The sequence below is a fragment of the Echinops telfairi genome, unplaced genomic scaffold, assembly GCF_000313985.2.
Source record: "Echinops telfairi isolate 266 unplaced genomic scaffold, ASM31398v2 ScPeMD7_7469;HRSCAF=8507_1, whole genome shotgun sequence".
Lineage (NCBI taxonomy): Eukaryota > Metazoa > Chordata > Mammalia > Afrosoricida > Tenrecidae > Echinops > Echinops telfairi.
This window is the reverse complement of record NW_022111373.1, coordinates 50,114,778-50,133,061: the sequence shown is the minus strand read 5'-3', so window position 1 is coordinate 50,133,061 and position 18,284 is coordinate 50,114,778. Positions and strand designations below refer to the sequence as shown.

The 18,284-nt window shown below is 45.6% G+C and overlaps 1 protein-coding gene across 2 annotated transcripts in view; it reads left to right on the top strand.

Annotated features, from left to right (window-relative positions):
* Nucleotides 1-5,502, top strand: part of LOC101651260 (leucyl and cystinyl aminopeptidase) — an 89,037-nt gene extending 83,535 nt beyond the window's left edge. For both annotated transcript variants that reach the window (XM_004703474.3, XM_045285076.1), the window contains exons 15-18: nt 1,017-1,178; nt 2,762-2,902; nt 3,520-3,601; nt 4,828-5,502. In XM_004703474.3, coding sequence (XP_004703531.1) covers nt 1,017-1,178; nt 2,762-2,902; nt 3,520-3,601; nt 4,828-4,959 — 517 coding nt within the window. In that variant the 3' untranslated portion in view covers nt 4,960-5,502. The remainder of the gene's footprint in view (nt 1-1,016; nt 1,179-2,761; nt 2,903-3,519; nt 3,602-4,827) is intronic.
* The last annotated feature ends 12,782 nt before the right edge of the window (nt 5,503-18,284 follow it).

Sequence of the window (18,284 nt, the reverse complement as noted above, 5' to 3'; positions counted from 1 at the left end):
TAAAATTAAATTTAAAAAAAAGATTTACCATCTCAAAAAAACTTTTTAAAAAAGTATCTTTCAATGTAGGGATAAATCAAAGCAAGTGAGGAGTGAGAAGAAAGTAGTAAGGCTTTGGGCGGTGATTTGTTCTCTCCAGGCTCCTTACTTACCGGGCATGATGGGAGACAGTTCAATTTCAGTGAGGAATTGGGGTGGGGGCTTGACTAACGATCTTAGGAGGGCCTTCCTTAAGCATGTACTCGCCTGCTAACCACAAGGCTGCAGGCTCCTCAGAGAAAGCCCTAGTGATCCACTTCTGAACAAGCACAGTGTGACTCTGACACACACGGATCACCGCTGTGTCAAAACTAACTAAATAGCCGCACACGCCCCCCTCTGAGACGGTGAATTTGATTTTCCCATCGCCTGCTGCTTAGAGCCCTCTGTGCTTGCTCCTGTGTTTCCCCCTGGAACCCACCATATACACTATGATGTGTCTGTTGTTGAGAGCCTGTGAGCTGTAGAGGGCAAGGGACAATAATATCCTCTTTCTCTCCCTCTTTCCAAGTAAAGTCCAGCCATTGGACTGGGTTTGGTACATGCTTGAGCCCTGGTGGCATATTGGTTACGATTTGGGCCGTTAATCATAAAGGTCAGATTCGAACCACCAGCCACTCCTCAGCGGTGGGGAGGGGACCTTACTCCTGTACAGAGATACAGTCTCGGAAACTCAACAGGGACAGTTCTACCCTGTCCTACAGGGTCGCTCTGGGCCGGCATTGACTGGATGGCAGCGTGTTTGGGTTTGAGTGAATAATGATTGTATTAAATGGAATTGATATTTTTCATAGTCACCCTACTAGAAAAGTAGCAGCCACTAAATTATCCTTTTTCTTGAATCTAAATTGTTTCATAAAGCCTCAGCTGATTATTATTTATTTGCCCTGACCCCAAAACCAACCACCCCTACTTAGTAGTTCCTTTGACTTTGTGCATAGGGTGTTCATTCTCATCTGTGACCCCATCTCTTACAGCCTGCCCACCGATGTCATGACTACGGTGTTCAAAGTCGGAGCAAAAACTGAAAAAGGCTGGTTATTCCTTTTAAACGTCTATAACACACTAGGCTCTGAAGCTGAGAAGAATAAAATACTTGAAGCTCTTGCCAGCTCGGACGATGTACGGAAACTTCACTGGTACGAAACCACGGCATATAAATAATATATAGAAACCCAAAGCAGAAAAACACCGTGCTTCCAGGGTGGGAAGGTTGGGATCTCGCCTGCTCTGTACTCACAAGCCAGACCTGACCTAGACCGTGTCGGGAGGAGCCCACACATGTGCTGGGCTTCATCTCAGGGAGTGAGCCTTCACTCAAGTGCAGAATATGTTTTTCTCATGAGCGTATAGGAGACGCCAGGAACCCCCACCCCCTCCGCTCCCTGCACAAATCCTTCTCCATCTCCTTGGCACATTGCCTTAAATTCCACAGTCTGTGCTGCGTTCTTTCAGATCAAGACTTCTCCCCAAGCCATCACTTCAAAAGTAGTCCCTTCAGAAGAGAATAATAGGAAAAGGCTCATAAGTGAATGCCTTCATGTGAATTTGTCATACTCTTTTAATACCCAGTTGGTGCACCCTGGGAATGGTGGCGTCACATAGGTGAGAGGGTGAGCAGTAGGTATGCCCTGTGGGGGCAGAGCGAGTGCGAGCGTCCTCTAGCTCACCAATAGAAATGTGCTGCTGTTTGCCACCTGGCATGTGGGCCAGCAGGAGGGTCCCACAGAAAGTCTGGAGGTGGACAAGGCACCTGGTTCTCGTTGTTACTCGTATCCTGTTGCTCGGGTACACCCTAAAGGCCCCACGGATACCTTTAGCACCCGTCCAGACCCACTTTCCAAAGGACATATTGTAATCAGGTATTTTCTTGATAGTAGCAGCCAACCTCTGATCCAAGCAAATAGAAACTTTTTCATTTAAAATAAATATATACTAGCGATACAGGAACAAATTCGTAATGTAATATATTCAAGAGAATACCTAAGGCTTTAGAATAAAAGCCCCTTCACGTCTGCTCTTCCTTAGTCTCTGTTGCATGTATTTCACTGTGGCGGGTGGTGCTCCACTGGAGTACTCATACATACATGCCCATAGCCGCACCTCGAAGACAGACATCTAATCTCTACCCAGTGTTTCATGACATGGTTCTTTTTAGCACATGATCCGTCTGAGCGATTTCCCATGTCAGTTCCTAAAGCCTGTCTCCTTTGCTTTCATGGCTACAAAGTAGTCCATTGTGCGGCTTGTTCGTATTTGCTTACCTCATCACATCTTGACTGGCATTGGGGATTTTTTCCTTTTTCAAACAGTGCGTTTTTGGAGAGAGTGTGTTTTCTCTCCATGAGTGGATTGTACAGCAGAGGAGGTGAGAACGACTTGCCATAAAGAGTGAAGCTTTCGTTAGCATTTATTCAAACAGCTTCATATTTTAAGAGTGCAAACATACCTGCCTACTTAAAGTTTTTACCTGGAAAAATAAAGTCTGATTCCAATGTTACAATAAATTCGACAAGAATTTCCTTGCTTCATGTCTTTACTCTGTCAGGAACTGTTGCTGTATGACGGCATACATGACTGCCTGTCGCAGTAGTGAGTTCTTTCTTCGGTTGCAAACATGACACGATTTCCGTACGTGGCTCTGAGAGTACTTTAATTAGGGGAAGAAGATGAATTTAATTTCAGTCACTGCTTTGGAGGCTAACTCTCCTGTGCTCTTCAGGTTAATGAAAAGTAGTCTCGAGGGAGCGATCATTCGAACACAGAAGCTGCCCTTCATCATTCGAACCGCCGGCCGACGTTTTCCAGGACACTTACTGGCATGGGATTTTGTCAAAGAGAACTGGAATAAACTTGTACAGAAGTAAGTTTTCTCAGAGAATCTTCATTCACATTCTCGTGTTCTGCATTTGAAAAGTGTTCCCAGTGGTGTGTTGGTTCACAGGAGTTATCAAGAGGAAATTCTTTCAGGATAGTTTAACTGAAAGACCCCAAATCTTCACCATTGGGAGCTGAATCCCATATCGTGCTCCATTGAGCAGTGGTGTACCAGTTGAGTACTGATCAGGCCCAACCATGTCTAGCACCACGTCACTGAGCTCAGCCTGGCCAAGCTAGTGATGTGCATTGAAACAGTGCCCTTCGTGGGTTAGGATCAGTTCAGATCTTGTACCCAGCTAGAAAGCACGTAGGGGATGTGTGTGTGTTTCTGTCTTTTTTTAAAAAGTGAGAATGATTTTTTTACAGGGATGACAGGGATTTTTTGGTAGATTAAATGAATTGATAATTTAGCTGGATATCCCTTAACACACCTACACCCCACCCCCGATTTTCTGAGCTGCTGAGCCCAGGATCGGGACTCCACTCTTCCATTGGCATGGGGAGTTTACCTGAAAGCATTTTTTTTACCTTCAGGAACAGTGCTTGGCTGACCAGCAGCTACCTCATTTCCCCTGTTTGTCCTTGTGTTTGTTTCTCCAGGTTTCATCTGGGGTCCTATACCATCCAGAGTATTGTTGCTGGATCAACTCACCTGTTTTCAACAAAGGCACATCTGTCCGAGGTTGGTGGAGTAAAATGCTAGTATGAGGGTTGAGTGGCCTTTCTTCCCTGGCTTGCTCAGTGTACTCAGGATGGTGGCTTCTCATGCCAGTGCCTGCCCCTTCTCCCTGCCCTCCTTCATCAGTGTTAAGATTTACTTACAGTGGCTATATTCCAGTTCCACTCTCAACAATATCCAACTTGTTCCCTGATACAAATAAGCTTTCTAATGAATGTCAACATATGCCAAACATTTTTTAAGAATAATGTTTTTAAAATCTATTTAAAATCTTGGTACTATTTTCAGTACCCAGCCTAACTTTAGACTCTTCTTCATTTGGACTTTCCCTCTACCCCCACACCTGTTTAAAAATTTAAAGATTCATCCTTGTGGGATTATGTGGAATTCTTTGTTGAAAGAACTTCACATCTTAAAGGAGAAATACACATGATTGAGCCTCCAGAGAATCCCTTGGACCAAGGATGTGAATAATCTTGTCCTGCTGAGTGCAGTAGGAAGTGGATTGTTGCAGAACCAGTTAGGTTAAAATCTAACCCCTTTTGACCCACTTTAATTTGTTCTGATTTTGAAATATTTCTTGTTTATTTTTTTCTGGTTTATTTTTGATTGTTTTGGTTGGTGTGTCTCTTTTTTTTTTTTTTTTTATGTTTTTGAGAATGTGAAATCCAGGATAGGTAAATCTTTATAGTAACTCGATGAATGGCTTTTTGCGGGAAGGGTGGATTGGAGGGAAATGGGAAGCGAGGAGCAATTAGCAGGAAGAAGGAAGAAAATGTTCTGAAACTGATCGTGATGATATGACCAAAGTATTGAAGATTCCAAAGGAGCCTGGTGTCGTAGTGGTTCTGTGTTGGGCTGCAGTCCCCCAGCCCTGGAGTTCAAAACAACTAGTCTCTCCGTAGGAGAAAGATGGGGCTACCTACTCCCATAGAGTTACAGTGTGGGAAGTTCTGCTCTGACCTGCAGGGGTGGTATGAGTCAGCATCAACTCAATGGCAGTGACTTTGGGGGGTCGTTTTGGTAACATTGAAGTGCTTGGTATGTGAATTATATGGCAAAATTAACTTTTAAACTAAATATGTGAAAAGCTTTACAATGTTTTGTAACATTTTATTAAAAGTTTAGAAATTTTAAATAAAGAACATCACATTCTTTTATATGAAAAGAGTATTGTGAGTTACCTGAGATTCACATTCTTGTCTTTTATTTCTCCATGGAATTTACAGGTCCGGGCGTTTTTTGAAAATGAGTCTGAGGCAACGTTTCGGCTGCGCTGTGTTCAGGAAGCTTTGGAAGTCATCCAGCTGAACATGCAGTGGATGGAGAAGAACTTATACACTCTGACGTTGTGGCTGTAGCATGCACAACCGCAACTCATGTGGTCACCCATTCAGAGCTTGTCACCCTGGGCTCTCCTGCTTTTGCAAAAACCAAGGTGAAACCAGGATCGCTGCTGAGTTGTTTGCACTCTTAGGAGTTCTAGTTAGCTCAGGGCACGTCTGTATTTTTCATCTGTATTTTCTGAGCGTCTTTGGGCAATATGTAGTTATTTATTATAAAATTGTATTTACCTATATGCCAATCATCGACAAAAACAGTGATTAACTTTTCTACATCACAGATAAAGAAACGGGAAGGGGGAAATTGGTTTGGGAATTCTGTTCTGTTTCTCAAGACCAGAAAGTGCTGACTCAGTGAAACAAGGAAGGGCCCACCAGGCGAGCCGAGTCTGGCGTTCCGGCCTGCTGTTGCTCCCTGTCCCCTGTCCGGGAAGTGAGCTTCGGGTGGTAGTGAGGACAGAAGCCGGGCCCGGAGAGAACTGACCTCCCGTGGTCAGAGATACATCAGCTTGGCGATTTGATCAGTCCTTTGTTTCCTTTAAAAAAAAAAAAAAATGTTTAAATAAGGTCTACACTGGTTTTCTCCTGCAGAATAGCCAGGTGCTACCAAATTTTTAAAATTTTGCTGAAAAGCTAAACTCAAGTTCAAAAGATTATATTTTCCAAATACCTAAAACTTTCTTTAAATGTGTTATAGCATTACCATAGGAAACTGTCCCCAACGGAGTTGGCTTTAATTAGAATTCTTTTATTCGTTGATGTTAAGGTACACCTTGGTCACGCCATACCATAAACACACCTGATGTGAGAAACGCTTCTCCACCTCTGACGAGCATTTTGTGAGCACGGATGGCCATTCGTGGTGACATCTCTCCCTCCTGGGAAGAATGTGATCTGCTTACGGTGTCTTTTGGCATGATAGATCATAGATGCTTTCTCTCTAATGAAACCCATATGTGAATTTTGTTTTTTATGACAGAGTAGCATATCACAAGCCTATTTCAAAATAGGGTCTTTGAGAAACTGAACATTTTTATTTGTAATTCACCATAGTACCTTAAATAGGAATGAAGAAAATCTGGGAAAGGAGTCACTGACAGTCTGATTTGATATGGTGGAATTTGAACTTTTCCCAGCATCGAAAACAGTACTTTAATTGATAATCATAGTTTTTGTTTATTTTATTGTGGCCAAACTAACATGTTAAAAGAAATGGCGAAAGGAAAAAGGGAAATGAGGAAGAATATCCAAAACTGTCTGGCATCTTCACTCCTGAAGGAGAAATACTGTACTTGAATTTTTTCAGCTATGCATACTTATACCTAGACCTAGATTGTCGTGTTTCTTTGATTCTTAGAGGAAAAGCTTTCTTCCTAACAATTCTTGAGTTTTTTTTTCTACTTTGTTACAGCTTTGATGTACATAAAAAGGGTAGTCACCCACCTGTGAGCACTTACACTCCTCAGAGTCAGACCATGGAGAGAGGTCACCTTGGCTTATTCAGCAGGTGTGAAGTGAGATGTGTATAAAATTATATTTATTTTATGGAAGATATTTTTATAAAACAATAAAAGGACTGGCAAACTAAAAGCCTTCTGTAATCCTAGTGTGTTTTCCCCCCAGTTATTTTTTTCCTCACCATTTAACTATTGCAGAGTAGAGATCTCTATTATATTCTGAGTCTTCTAAAAAATTCTTCACAAAACTTATTGGGTGAGTTTAAGTATCCGATCCTCTGTGCTTCAGTAAATGAATGACGGGCTCATGATTTTGGAAGTGAAAGCATTTTTATATGCTTGGAGTGGGACAGTCCCAAACTGGAGGGCTGTGGTGCTGCTTTGGGTTTGGTTTCTGGGTTCTTACCACACTGTTACTGAGTTCCACGTTGATACCGAGTTGTAAGTTCTGTTACTTATCAAGAGCAGTTAGGGTTCTTTAGTTTTACCTGCCCATCTTGATATTGCTCTTGGCATATATGTTAACTCTGCATATGGCAAATCTTGTCTGTCTGTTCTTTTCCTGTGTGTGGTGTGGAAAGTATTACATGTAAATGTTATCAAAACACAGACTGAAAAGAGATAACTTATGCTCTTTAATGAACTGTGCTCTCCAAAGGTGTTCATTCCCACGATTCTGATCCATAATACCTGTTACAAATTTTATAGGTCTCACCTAAGTTCCTATAGAATTCTATGCTAAGCTATCCATTCTGCCAAGAACTAAATACTACCAACTAGAAATAGGAGGTTAAATAAGGGTGTAATGTGCAGTATAACATGGATAAATGTCGCTTTCAAAGGATCTTTTTTCCAAAAAAAGCTTTTTTCTCTGTCACTTTACTTCTAAGAACTCAAATATATTGAAGCACAGAAGTCTAAGTATGCTTTTTCGTGTAAGCACACAGATTCCACACTGAATTAAATGATGTACCTGTTTGAAAGGTATTATTTGTCTTGTATTACTGAAAGAATACCCATTTAATATTATATTACGGTATATCATACTAGATTATTAATAAAGATCGATACAATTTGAAATTATGGGAAAAAACGTATGCCCTGGTGATGGGGAAACACTAGAGTTCAGTGTGTCCTATTCATAGGAAGTAATTCAAAATAGTGGACCTAAGTCAGGGCGGCTTCCAGTGTCTCTCTACCACCCTCCGTCTTGTGGTTCCATTGAAGTCTCGTTCACTGAAATTGTGGCATTGCTCCGTGTTACCCTGTTCCTGAAGAACTCTCGCTGCCACCCACTCCCCTTAACCTCCCAAGTTGTTTGCACAGGCATTTTCACGTCACTCTATGGCCCTTGGTCTCTGTGGCAGCAAAGGGCTGCCGGCAAGTGCTGGGTCTGCACCAGTGCCGCCGGCGCCTTTCCGCCTCTCGGGCCCGGGACGCTCCAGTTCAGGGCTTTGTGTGTTGGGTTACTGAAGGAGTCTTGACCCCAAAGCTTCGGGAGCCAGCGCGGAAGTCAGATTGCAGAGCCTTCCTTTGATTCCAGGCACTGCAGGGAAGGTGTCTGTCTGTCCGAAGATGTGGCATCTCAGAGGGCAGCAGCTCCTGGCGGGGCTGGCCGAGCGAGCGGATTCGGTTAGGTGGAGAGCCTGAGCACAACAGAGCCCCTTTCCTTCCCTTTGCCTCTGACGGCTGTTTTGGAGTTGATTCCCTTCTCTTTTTTGGTCCGTTTAAAATCTGCACCTACCAATGTGAGGCCTGGTTTATGTAGACTTTCATTGTGTGCTTTCTTTTCTGCCTGAGCAGGTAAATGTCCAATGAGAAGTGGAGGTCCAAAAGTGTGTCTCCCCGCTGTCTCCTAGTGCCTGCCTGATAGAAGAAGAATTGATGGATTTCTTTGAGTGGTTTTGAAAAATGTACCCATGTGTTTGATACCTTTTCATGCCCTTCCCTTTGTGCCGTTTATCATGAAGAAAAGTGAGACGTTGTCCAGAGGGACTCCCCTCCCCCCGGCGCTCTGGAAACAGCGCCGAGAGGACGTCTTTGGCTTCTTGTTTCTGAGGCGATAACGCTGGGAGGGGCGTGAGCAGGAGATCCTTTCAAAACTGTCTGCGCATGTGTGTGCTGCGGGTTTGTGGACGCTCCTTCATTGTCCGTGCTTCCTTCACCCCTCTGGTGAGCACGTAGATGCCTGGTGGACTCTGGTGGTCCCCAGGGATGACCACTCTTTGTTAGGTCTCTCCTGTTGTGTGTGTGGACAAAAACAATGGTTTCTAGTCTTTTGAGCTCATCTTGTGATAGGTATTATGTATAATTCATTTAAATGCTTTGCTGCGGTTTTATATTTTATACTCACTTCTTTCTGTGGATTCATCTATAATGAAAATTGAGGTTCAGAGTATGACAAATCTCCTCTTTCCCTTTCCCTTATTGCCTCTTTGGGCAACCTGTATTAATAGAGTAGGGTTTTTGTTTGTTTGTTTTGGGGGGGTGGCATGTAAAGTATGAACTTAGTACATATAAATATATTTGCTACTACATTGTATTATTGCTTCATTTTGTACTCTGCCCTTCTCATGGACAGAAGTGTACCTAATGAAATGTGGAGGTCCGGATGTATAACAATCTCCTCTCTCCCCTTCCCTTATTGCCCCTGTGGGCAATAGCTAGTAGAGTAGTAGTTGTTCAACAGTTTGTCTGTCTTGGGTGGGGGGTGGGGGGGTGCTGGCTCACGGCAGGGATATGTTCTTAATGTATATACATGTGTTTACGACTATATTGTACTATCTCATTAGGTTCCCGGTCATCACGTGGACGGGAAGAGACCTAATGAACCATGGAGTTCCGGATGTATAACTATCTCCTCTTTGCCCTTCCCATATTGCCTCTGTGGGCAATCATTTAGAGTAGTTGGGGCTTTTTAAACGTTTGTTGGGGGGTTTGGTTTTGTTTCTTATCAAGGGAGATGGGGAGGGGTTTCAGGGAAATGGTATGCACTTTATATACATGTGCGTGTGTGTGTGTGTGTGTGTGTTTGCTACTTTTTTGTTACTTCACTTTTACCTTGTCCTTTTATATGGATGTTTTAATGTACTTTAAAGAAATCGAGGTTCGGTTTATCGCAATTCTCTTTCCCCTTTCCTTATATTGCCTGTATAGCTAGTACAGCAGTTGATTCATTTCAGGGATTTTGGGGGGCCAGGGGTGAGGGGGGGGCGGTGGGAGGATTAGAGGGAAGGGGTTTAGGCTAGATTATATACTTTTTTATGTATGTCCGTGTTTGTACTTGTTTCTGTATGAGCTCATCGGGTTCCCAGCCCTTCATTTGGACTGTACATTCCTGATGAACATGGAGTTCTCGATGTATAACAATGTCCTCTGTTCCCTTTCCCTGTGCATCTATAGAGGCAATAATTTGTAAATAGTTTGTGGTTTTCGAAGTTGGCCTTTTGTTTTGTTTGGGGGGTGGGGGCAGCTAAAGGCATCACATGCTTTTTTAAAGATGTATGTGTAGATTTTGTTACTCTTTTGTGCTGTTTCATTTAGTACCCAGTCCTTTGCTGGGACAGGTAGGTACCTAATGAAGTGTGGAGGTCTGGATGTATGAACCCTCCTCTCCTCCCCTGCCCACATTGCCGTGTGGGCAATCATTGTGGAGTAGTATAGGATCGGTGCCCTTTTTTTTTTAACTCGACTACCACCCTAGGGAGGGTGGGAGTGTGTACATTAAAAATGTATATAAGTATTTTTTCTGTTGCTACACTGTGTGCCTAGCTCTTTCCGTGGATACCTAGGCATTTCTCGAAAATTGAGGTTCATTCTATGAAAACAGATCTCCCCTTCCCCTTCCCTTATTGCCTACGTGGGCAACGATGAGTAGAGTAGGATTTGTGTTTGTGCTCGTGTTCGTTTGGGGACTTGCGTGTCTGAAGGGCAACTCCGAGGCTCTCTCCTCCCTTCCCCAGAGCCTGCGAGACAGCGGAGCAGTCCTGGGGGGCTGCGGGCAGGCGGGCAGGCTTGTCTGTCTGTCGAGATTTTGAGTGGGAAGTGGATGCGCGCCTGCGTGCTTGTGTGCGTGTGTGTGTGTGTGTGTGTGTGTGTGTGCTATATATAAATGTTTTTGTTCCTCTTGGTGGTCCCGTCATGGGGAGCCCTTCCTCTGCAGGACTCTGTAGGTACGTAATGCAAGTTGAGATGAATTTTGTGAGCAATCTCTGCCCTTTCCCTGCTCCTGGTTGCCTGGTGGTGGGCAAGGGTAGAAAATAGATGTTGGTTGTTTTTAGTGGGTGGTGGGTATATATCCTTTTTAAATGTATATAAAAGTTTGCTACATTTTCTATCTTTTCTTACCTATTAGCAGTCCCTCGCTGGGACTTAGTAGATACATAAAAGAACATGGAGGTCCAGACGTATGATAAATCTCCTCTGTCCCCTTCCCTCATTGCCTGTGTGGCAATAGTTTTATAATAGTTTGAAATTTGGGGGTTTTAGGGATTTTTTTCATAAGGTTTTTTTACTTGGGTTGTTAGTGCTTAGGGGCAAAGGACAGGATATGTACTTTTAAAAAATGTATATAAATGGTTTTTTATTACTGCTTTCGTAGCTGCTCCTTTTCATGGATGTGTAAGTATCTAATAAACATTGAAGATTACTGTCTGACAAATCTCCTCTTCCTTCTTCGCTTCATTGCGTGGGCAGGCAGTAGTGAATAGATAGTTGTGTGTAGTGTACTTGTCAGTTTGAGAAATTTATAGTTTTGACAGGGAAATATTCTTATAAGTGTAAGTAATGGTTTCATTTGTTCATACTTCATTTTGTATTCAGTTCTTCGCATGGCATGCAGAGACCTCATGAAAAATGAGTTCCATGATAGGACAGATTACTGCTTCCTTTCCCTCATATATCCTCGCTTAGCAGTTGCTTGTAGGACTGTTGGTGTGTTGTTATTTTGTTTTTTTTCCATAGGACGTATGCCTTTTAAGCTGTATACATTCACATAGATAAGTTTGTTCTTCGTGTCCTTATTTCTTGGTAGTACTTGGTCCTTTGCAGGGCTCTGAGGTGCCTAACCACAATCAAGGCCTGCTAAATCCTGCCATCTGCTTAAAGAGCTAGCTGTGTGATGGTGTACTAATGAGAAGGGGCATGCAGCAAATCAGCTGAGGGCTTGTTTGGATGGGAGAAAACACTTTGGGATATGACTGAGTTGTGCAAACCAATCAGTTGCAGCATTGCTTGTATTGATTCAAACAGAATGAGATTGCGAGAAGGGACTCGGGCTTTGGGAATTCCAGAAAGGCAAGAGGGCAAGGCTTTGTGAAAGTGTGTTAAAAGTTCATTGGTAGTGAGTCTTTGAGTAACTGCTAATCTTAACTGAGCCAACCGTGGGCCTGGAACACAAACGTGCTGCCTAGAACAATAGCAGCGTCCTCATAATCTCGGGAAAATTGTTTTAATTCTTGGGATAAACCTTTTGAGCTATTGCTATGGTCCCAGTGAATGAACAACGTAGGCCCAACACCTAATCCAAAGGGCTTGGGAGGCAGTATTTTCTACCTTTCAATACCCAGGTACAATGCCAGATTTTCCTTAATGAGCAATTTCACTCCCCCACCACCACCACCACCACAATGAAGAGTTTGAATTTAGCTGTGGTCAACATCTGCCCCTCTCCCAGTCCCACAGCACTGCCCTACAGGATCATAGCTCCTTTTCACATTTACAATCCCTATAATTACAGGGACAGAGACCCAGGAAGCAAGGTAGGCACAGGCTTATTCGTGCCTATTTACGAATCTATAGTTAACATTTTTTACATGGCTTTGACCACATCAGACATGAGTAAGGCCACACAGGGAAGCCGTGCTCCCTGGCTCACTGGGCAGTCCATCCCTGTCCACATGGGGCCAGGCTGACGTGGCCACTCCTGGTCAGAGTTCTTTTGTGTGGCCGCGTCTCTTCCCTTGGTTTCTGGTGACTTGACTGACCTGTTCCATTCTCCTGTCTGTTTCCAGTGCCTACACTGTTAGGAGCCAGCTTCAATTGCATTCAGAAAGGCAAACCAAGACTGCCTTATTAGCTGCATGTTTGGGGTATGCATTTCATGCATCTAGACCTGCATGTGTGCTTTCAGCATTTTTGTATCATATTCCACTTTGTCTCTTCATCCACCATGTGGTATATGTTACACCGCCACATTGTCTGTATTAAAGAAAATGCATGTGTAAAGAGCCTTCCTTCCTTCCTTCCTTTCTTTCGTGTTTCCCCTCCTTTTTCCTTCTCTTGAGCATATTTGTTTTGACATTTATAGTAATACTATTTTATGCTGAAGATTTGCCATATTATCTTTTAAGAAACATTGGTAGGACTCCTATAGATAATTTGCAGAGATGGTATTTACTGTATCAAAATCTCAGGTTCTCGTGTTGAAAAATTAGCATGATACTTTGCTGATATTTATACCTGCTACTGCAGGAAAAAGAGAAAAAAGAAAAGATTCATCTGACACATCTAACTTTGATCACAAATAAAAGAGAAGGGAACACCTTTTCAGAGTTAGTCATGGTAGTCATTAGTGATGTTTCTGAATGGTTCTTAACTTGAATTGCTCCAAAGGAATAAAGGTCATGGTGTCGCTGAGTGAGATGCTCCAGGAGTTGCACTGTTAGAAAGCACCAGTACAAAAGTGAACGCGCGCGTATGGAGATAAAGGGAGAGCTGAAGCATAATTGGAGTGTTCACAGTAATTAACAAACTCACATTGAGACAAAACTTAGTTTTACCACTCTTTTGATTAAAACCAAGTGTTCCGTGTTGCTGTGAAAAATAGTACCTTTCAAAGGCTTTAGAAAGTAATTACTTGGGAACATATTTTTTAAAAAAAGGTATTGCTTTTTTTAAAATTTATACACCTATAAAGATCTTCAGTTCCTTGAGTGTCAGCTTGTGGGTGGAATTCTAAATTTGTATTATACTCTTGTCTTTTGTGGAAGACTTTGCAAATAGAATATATATCTATAAAAAATATTGTATATGCAATTGTGTTGTTTCAATAAGGGGATAGGCTTATTTTTTTTTGTTTCTGATGACTTGTGCATATGGCCTGCACTGACTAAAAGGCATGTGTAACTGCAAACACTGTTGCTTTTTTTTTTTTTTTTTTTTGGTGAAATAAAAATAAACTATTGAACTACAATTATTGTGTGGATTCTGAATGGAAACCCTCTACTAGGACCTTGACCACACCCATAACTTTGCTAACTCGTCTCCTGCTCACCAGACCCGCAGAGTCCTCTCTGCAACGCACCGAAGGTTTCTCAGCCTCTAGCCTTTCCACTGTCTGCGTGTTGGCCCGATTGATCCTCATTGTGGGGGCCTGGCCTGTGCACCCCTGGCCAGTTGTATGGATGTTAGCCAGCACCCCTGGCCTCTAGCCACTCCGTGCCAATAGCGACTCCCCCAACCAGTTGTGTTCACCCAAAATGCCTCCAAATGTTGCCAAATGTTCCCCTGGGGAAAGGGGCGGATGGGACCAAAATAAAATGACTCCACGGGCAGGGGCTCAGTTCTATGAACTTCTCTAGAGCCGTTGTTCACTGCTTTACAGCTCTCTTCCTGGTCAGGTCTTCGAAAGAAGCCTCTCTTTTCTCATTGGTGGTCTGGTAGAATTGGGAACGTCATAGAGCAGGAAACGTGGAATCCGGATTTTCATGATAGGTTTTTAGGACTCAGACTTGAGTGTTGATGAAAGTCTTCTGACTCACTCCTGTCCTCCAAATCCTATTTCTGGAGACACAAGACACGAGGACTTCTTGGGCGTCGCAAACGATTAAGCCCTTGTCTGCTCACCAGAAAGAGAACCTTCGCCTGATTTGTCCGGAACTTGGACTTCCAACTTTCTAAACGGTGAGGAGATGATTCTCTGCCTTTTGAAACTCCCTACTTGTTTGTTACAGCAGCACTAGGTCCCAAACCACCTGCCCCTGACTGGGCACTCCTGGCCCCACACATTCTCCTGGACTTGGACTCTCTCTCCATTGTGGCCTCGTGGATTCCCGGCATGTCTAGTCTGAATGCACTCAGCAGCTGCCGGGAAGAATGCTGGTGCGAGTCCACCTGTGGCAGTTCGAAGAAAGGCCTGACAATCTCTTTGCCAGAAACGGCACTGAAAGCTCCGTGGAGCCAGGTCTACTCTGGCACAGAGACTGCTCCAGCAAGTGCCTTTTTCGGTGTGTTGTTTTTTTAATTTTGTTTTTCAGTTGTGGCATTGCCCTTCACCTCCACACCCAGACTTGCTGCACAGCCTAGCACACCACCCATGGCCTATAGTGGCTGCTGCGTGCAGCTGAGGGCGCTGTTTGTGGCTGTTTGCTAATTGCCAACCCTGCTCCCGGGAGTCTCATCCCTTACTGCAAACAGCTTTTCCAGTATTTCTTTCACACAAATGCATGGTTCTCATGAACGGAAACCTTACCTGCCTCTTTAGATTGGCAACAGGTTTTGTGCTGTCGCTGTTTCTCCAGGCTAATATGAAAATTGGTTTCTAATATCTGAGCCATCCTGACTCGGTGGAAGAGAGCAGCCATAACCGAAGCTGAAAGAGGGCAAGCCAGCCATCCTCACTCACGAGCTGTTTTCATGGGCCGCTCATTCAATAAATATTTGTGATGGTTTATTACACAGCAGGCCCCGGCTGGTATGTGAGGCCTGACTGTAATGTGAGAAGGTGGCTGGCGGGGGAATGCCACCTGGGTTTTATAAACACTGCTGGCACGGTGGGTGGTAGACAGGCATCGGGTATTTGGGTTCACAAGGAATAGGATGAAAGGTGTCATGGTGGGGGTTAGAAGCTATGAGGCTGGTCCTTCAGCCTACTTCGCCCCAGCACAATCACCCCCAATGGGGTGTGTGGGGGCACACATTCCCCAGCCAGAATGCCCCCTCATTCACGTGTGGAGTGGAAGGTGAGGTGCTGTGGCCTCCCGCCAGCTGCTGGTTCAGTGGCCACAGGTAAGCCCGTCCCGCCACTTTTGATCACAGTAAACTACACAGGTATTCAATCCCCCAGGTGTTCCAAGTGGGTGGTTAGGGGCTGCAGGTTAATTGCCTGGTTCAGTTTCAGGCCAGAGTTCCCCTGAATTCTCATTAGCCATACATGAGCCTGACTCTCAACCTGAGACGTCGTCCTTAGAGTGCTTTCCTGTCAGTTTCTCGGTGGGGCTTCACAGCAATTCGGGGCGTGTTCCAAGATGGTTTCTGAAAGCAGGGAGCCTGGGCTCTGCACCTCCAGTGATCGGTGGGGCAACAGGCGACTCTGCGGCTTTCGCAGAGACTCCGTTTGTGCAGTCCCAGAACCTAGTCAATCAGTGTCAAGCAGCAAAAGGACCATTGGCCTGGTTTCTGGATGACAGTGGTTGCTGCTGCTGTTTAACGTGCTCAGCTGTTAACCAAGGGTCCCAGGGGGCGCCCAAGCAGAGGTGCCGAGGAAGAAAGCCCTGGTGGCCTACATCTGAAAGTCAGCCCTAGCGCTGCTTCTGCTCTGCGGGGAGCAGACAGACAGCAGCGGACCCGGGAGCAGCCTCCATCACAACCGAGGCGTCCACCTGTGGCCTGGCCAAGATCTGCAGCTTCCCTGAAGACGGCGTGCTCTCGTCTTGGAAGACTGCTGCAGCTTCCGCTTCCCCTGGGTTGGGAGGGTCAGGGGAGCTCCGGGCTCCCCTGCTCTGGCCCAGGGCCCTCCTGGAATGACTAGACCCAGTTGGGAAGACCTGTCTGCCAGGAGGCGGGGTAGAGCTGACGCCGACCTTGTGGAAGGGACCTCAGCTCACACAGAGACGGGAAAGTGGACGGGATGGGAGACTCCTGGGAAAGGAGCCCCGTGAGTGGGCACGAAGGAAGCCGTGGTTTCGGGAGATGCCATGCACACCAGAATGGCAGGCTGCCTGCTGCGGCGCCGTCCTCGCCATCAGTTTCAGGTCACACTGCTGTGCTCCCCAGGGACTTCACTGGCTGGTTTTCCTAATTTATCTTAGTCTCGACGTTCTGCTGAGACCTGATTCAGCATCACAGCAATCTGCAAGCCTCCGCTGACAAATGGGAAGTTTGGGGCAAAGTAGCCTACCTAGAGGCTTCTTGGGTGGTGCAAACAGGTAAAACGCTCCGCTGCCAACTGAGCGGTGGATGGCTCAAGCCCACCTTCCGGTGCCTCAGAAGCAAGACTTGACAATCTACTCCCCTGCAATTCCCCAGTGGAAGCTCTACGGAGCACTGGTCTACTCTGCCCCCAGAGGGTCCCTGTGTGTCAGAGGTGAACCGGAGGCACCTGCGCCGCCATCGTCCTGCCGTTGAGTTATCCCAAGGCACAGCAAGTCTAGAGAGCAGGTAGCACTGCCCCCTGGGATTCTGAGACCGTAACGCCTTTCTCCCGCACCCCAACTGCTGAATTTTAGGAGTTGCCCCACGGTGAGCTGCCCAATCAGTAAACCCAGAGCGTCCAGGGCTCGTTATTTCCCTGTGTGCCGTGACAGGGACGGTCACCTCAAGAGAACTTCCCACCCCTTCCTGTAAGCTGGTTCCCAGTCATTCAGCCCAGAGGCCTCCACTAGCCAGGCGATGACCAGAAAGGGAGCGGGTCCTCCAGCAAGGATTGCTCCAGCAGTGGGTACGAGAAGTAGTATTTCCCCTGGTCAGCCAGAGTCCCCTCCCGAAGCAGCAACTGTGTGGACTGGGTGAGGCATCTCTCACCCAAGTGGGAAAGCTACACCAGGTCCCTACAGGCCGAAACTGTCCCTGGAACCTGTGAGACAAGGCTCCGGAACGAGGCTACTCTTCAAAGCTGTTCCCACAGTGCTTACCTAGGAGCTGCTCGCCCCACAGCCCAACATGCACAGCCATCCAGTTGGCACCACCTCATGGCAAGTGTGTGGGGCAGAGAAGAACTGCCCTGTTGGGTTTGCAAGTCTGTAGAGGGCTCCACAGCCTCAGCGTTCTTCCTCAGAGTTGCCGGTGGGTTTGAACTGTACACCTTGCAGTTGTAGCCCAACTCATAGACTACTATGCCACCAGGGGCCTCCCACCTACTGAGGCTGAAATGCCATTGGTTTGTTGTGAGAAGCAATTCCATGTAATGCTGTTCTCGGTGTCTTCAAGTGGACTGCTGCGCGGGCTCTTCGGCCCACGGGTGTTCGTGGAAAGCTCCCCCTTTCACGCCTTACCAACCCCCTGCTGCAGCGCTGCAGAAAGACCGGCTAGTGCACTCCCGTCAGACTGATCTGCCCAGGAAAGGATTTGAGAGCCTTGGCTGCTGGGGCTCTGCAGAAGAGAGCAGTTTGGCAAGCATTCTGTATGATTTCTGCAGCTTTGGCCTCCACGAGCTTTTTTCAAGATGGCAATGTTTTGAGACCAGCAACTAACAAGTCTAGGTATGAGCACACTAGTGCCCCTTACAGATTTATGGACCCCTATGTGGAAGGTCCTGGGATCCAGCTACAGCAGTGGAACATCTCCCTAGAATGCAGACCAGCCAAGGTTGGGGAGAAGATGCAAAAACAGGTGGGCCAAGGTTCCTGAAATGTCATGTGTGCAGGGCTGCTTGGACCCTTTCCCGCTGTTCTTAGCCTGTGCCCATCATGGATTAGAAGCCATTTCTGGGCCTGAGCACAATAGTAGACAGAAGGCCTTCTTTGTTTGCCCAGATTGTGCTTGTCTTGTCTTCCTGAGACCGTGTCAGCCTCCAAGGGGAAGGTCACCAGTAAACTATGTAGGGTGTGGTAGACAGGGTTCTCTAGAGAAACAAAACCAGGACACTTACGGTTTTTAGATAGATAGATAAAGAGATATACAACATGAAGAAATAAACAGCTAAATAGTCCACAGAGCAGTACAGGGGGC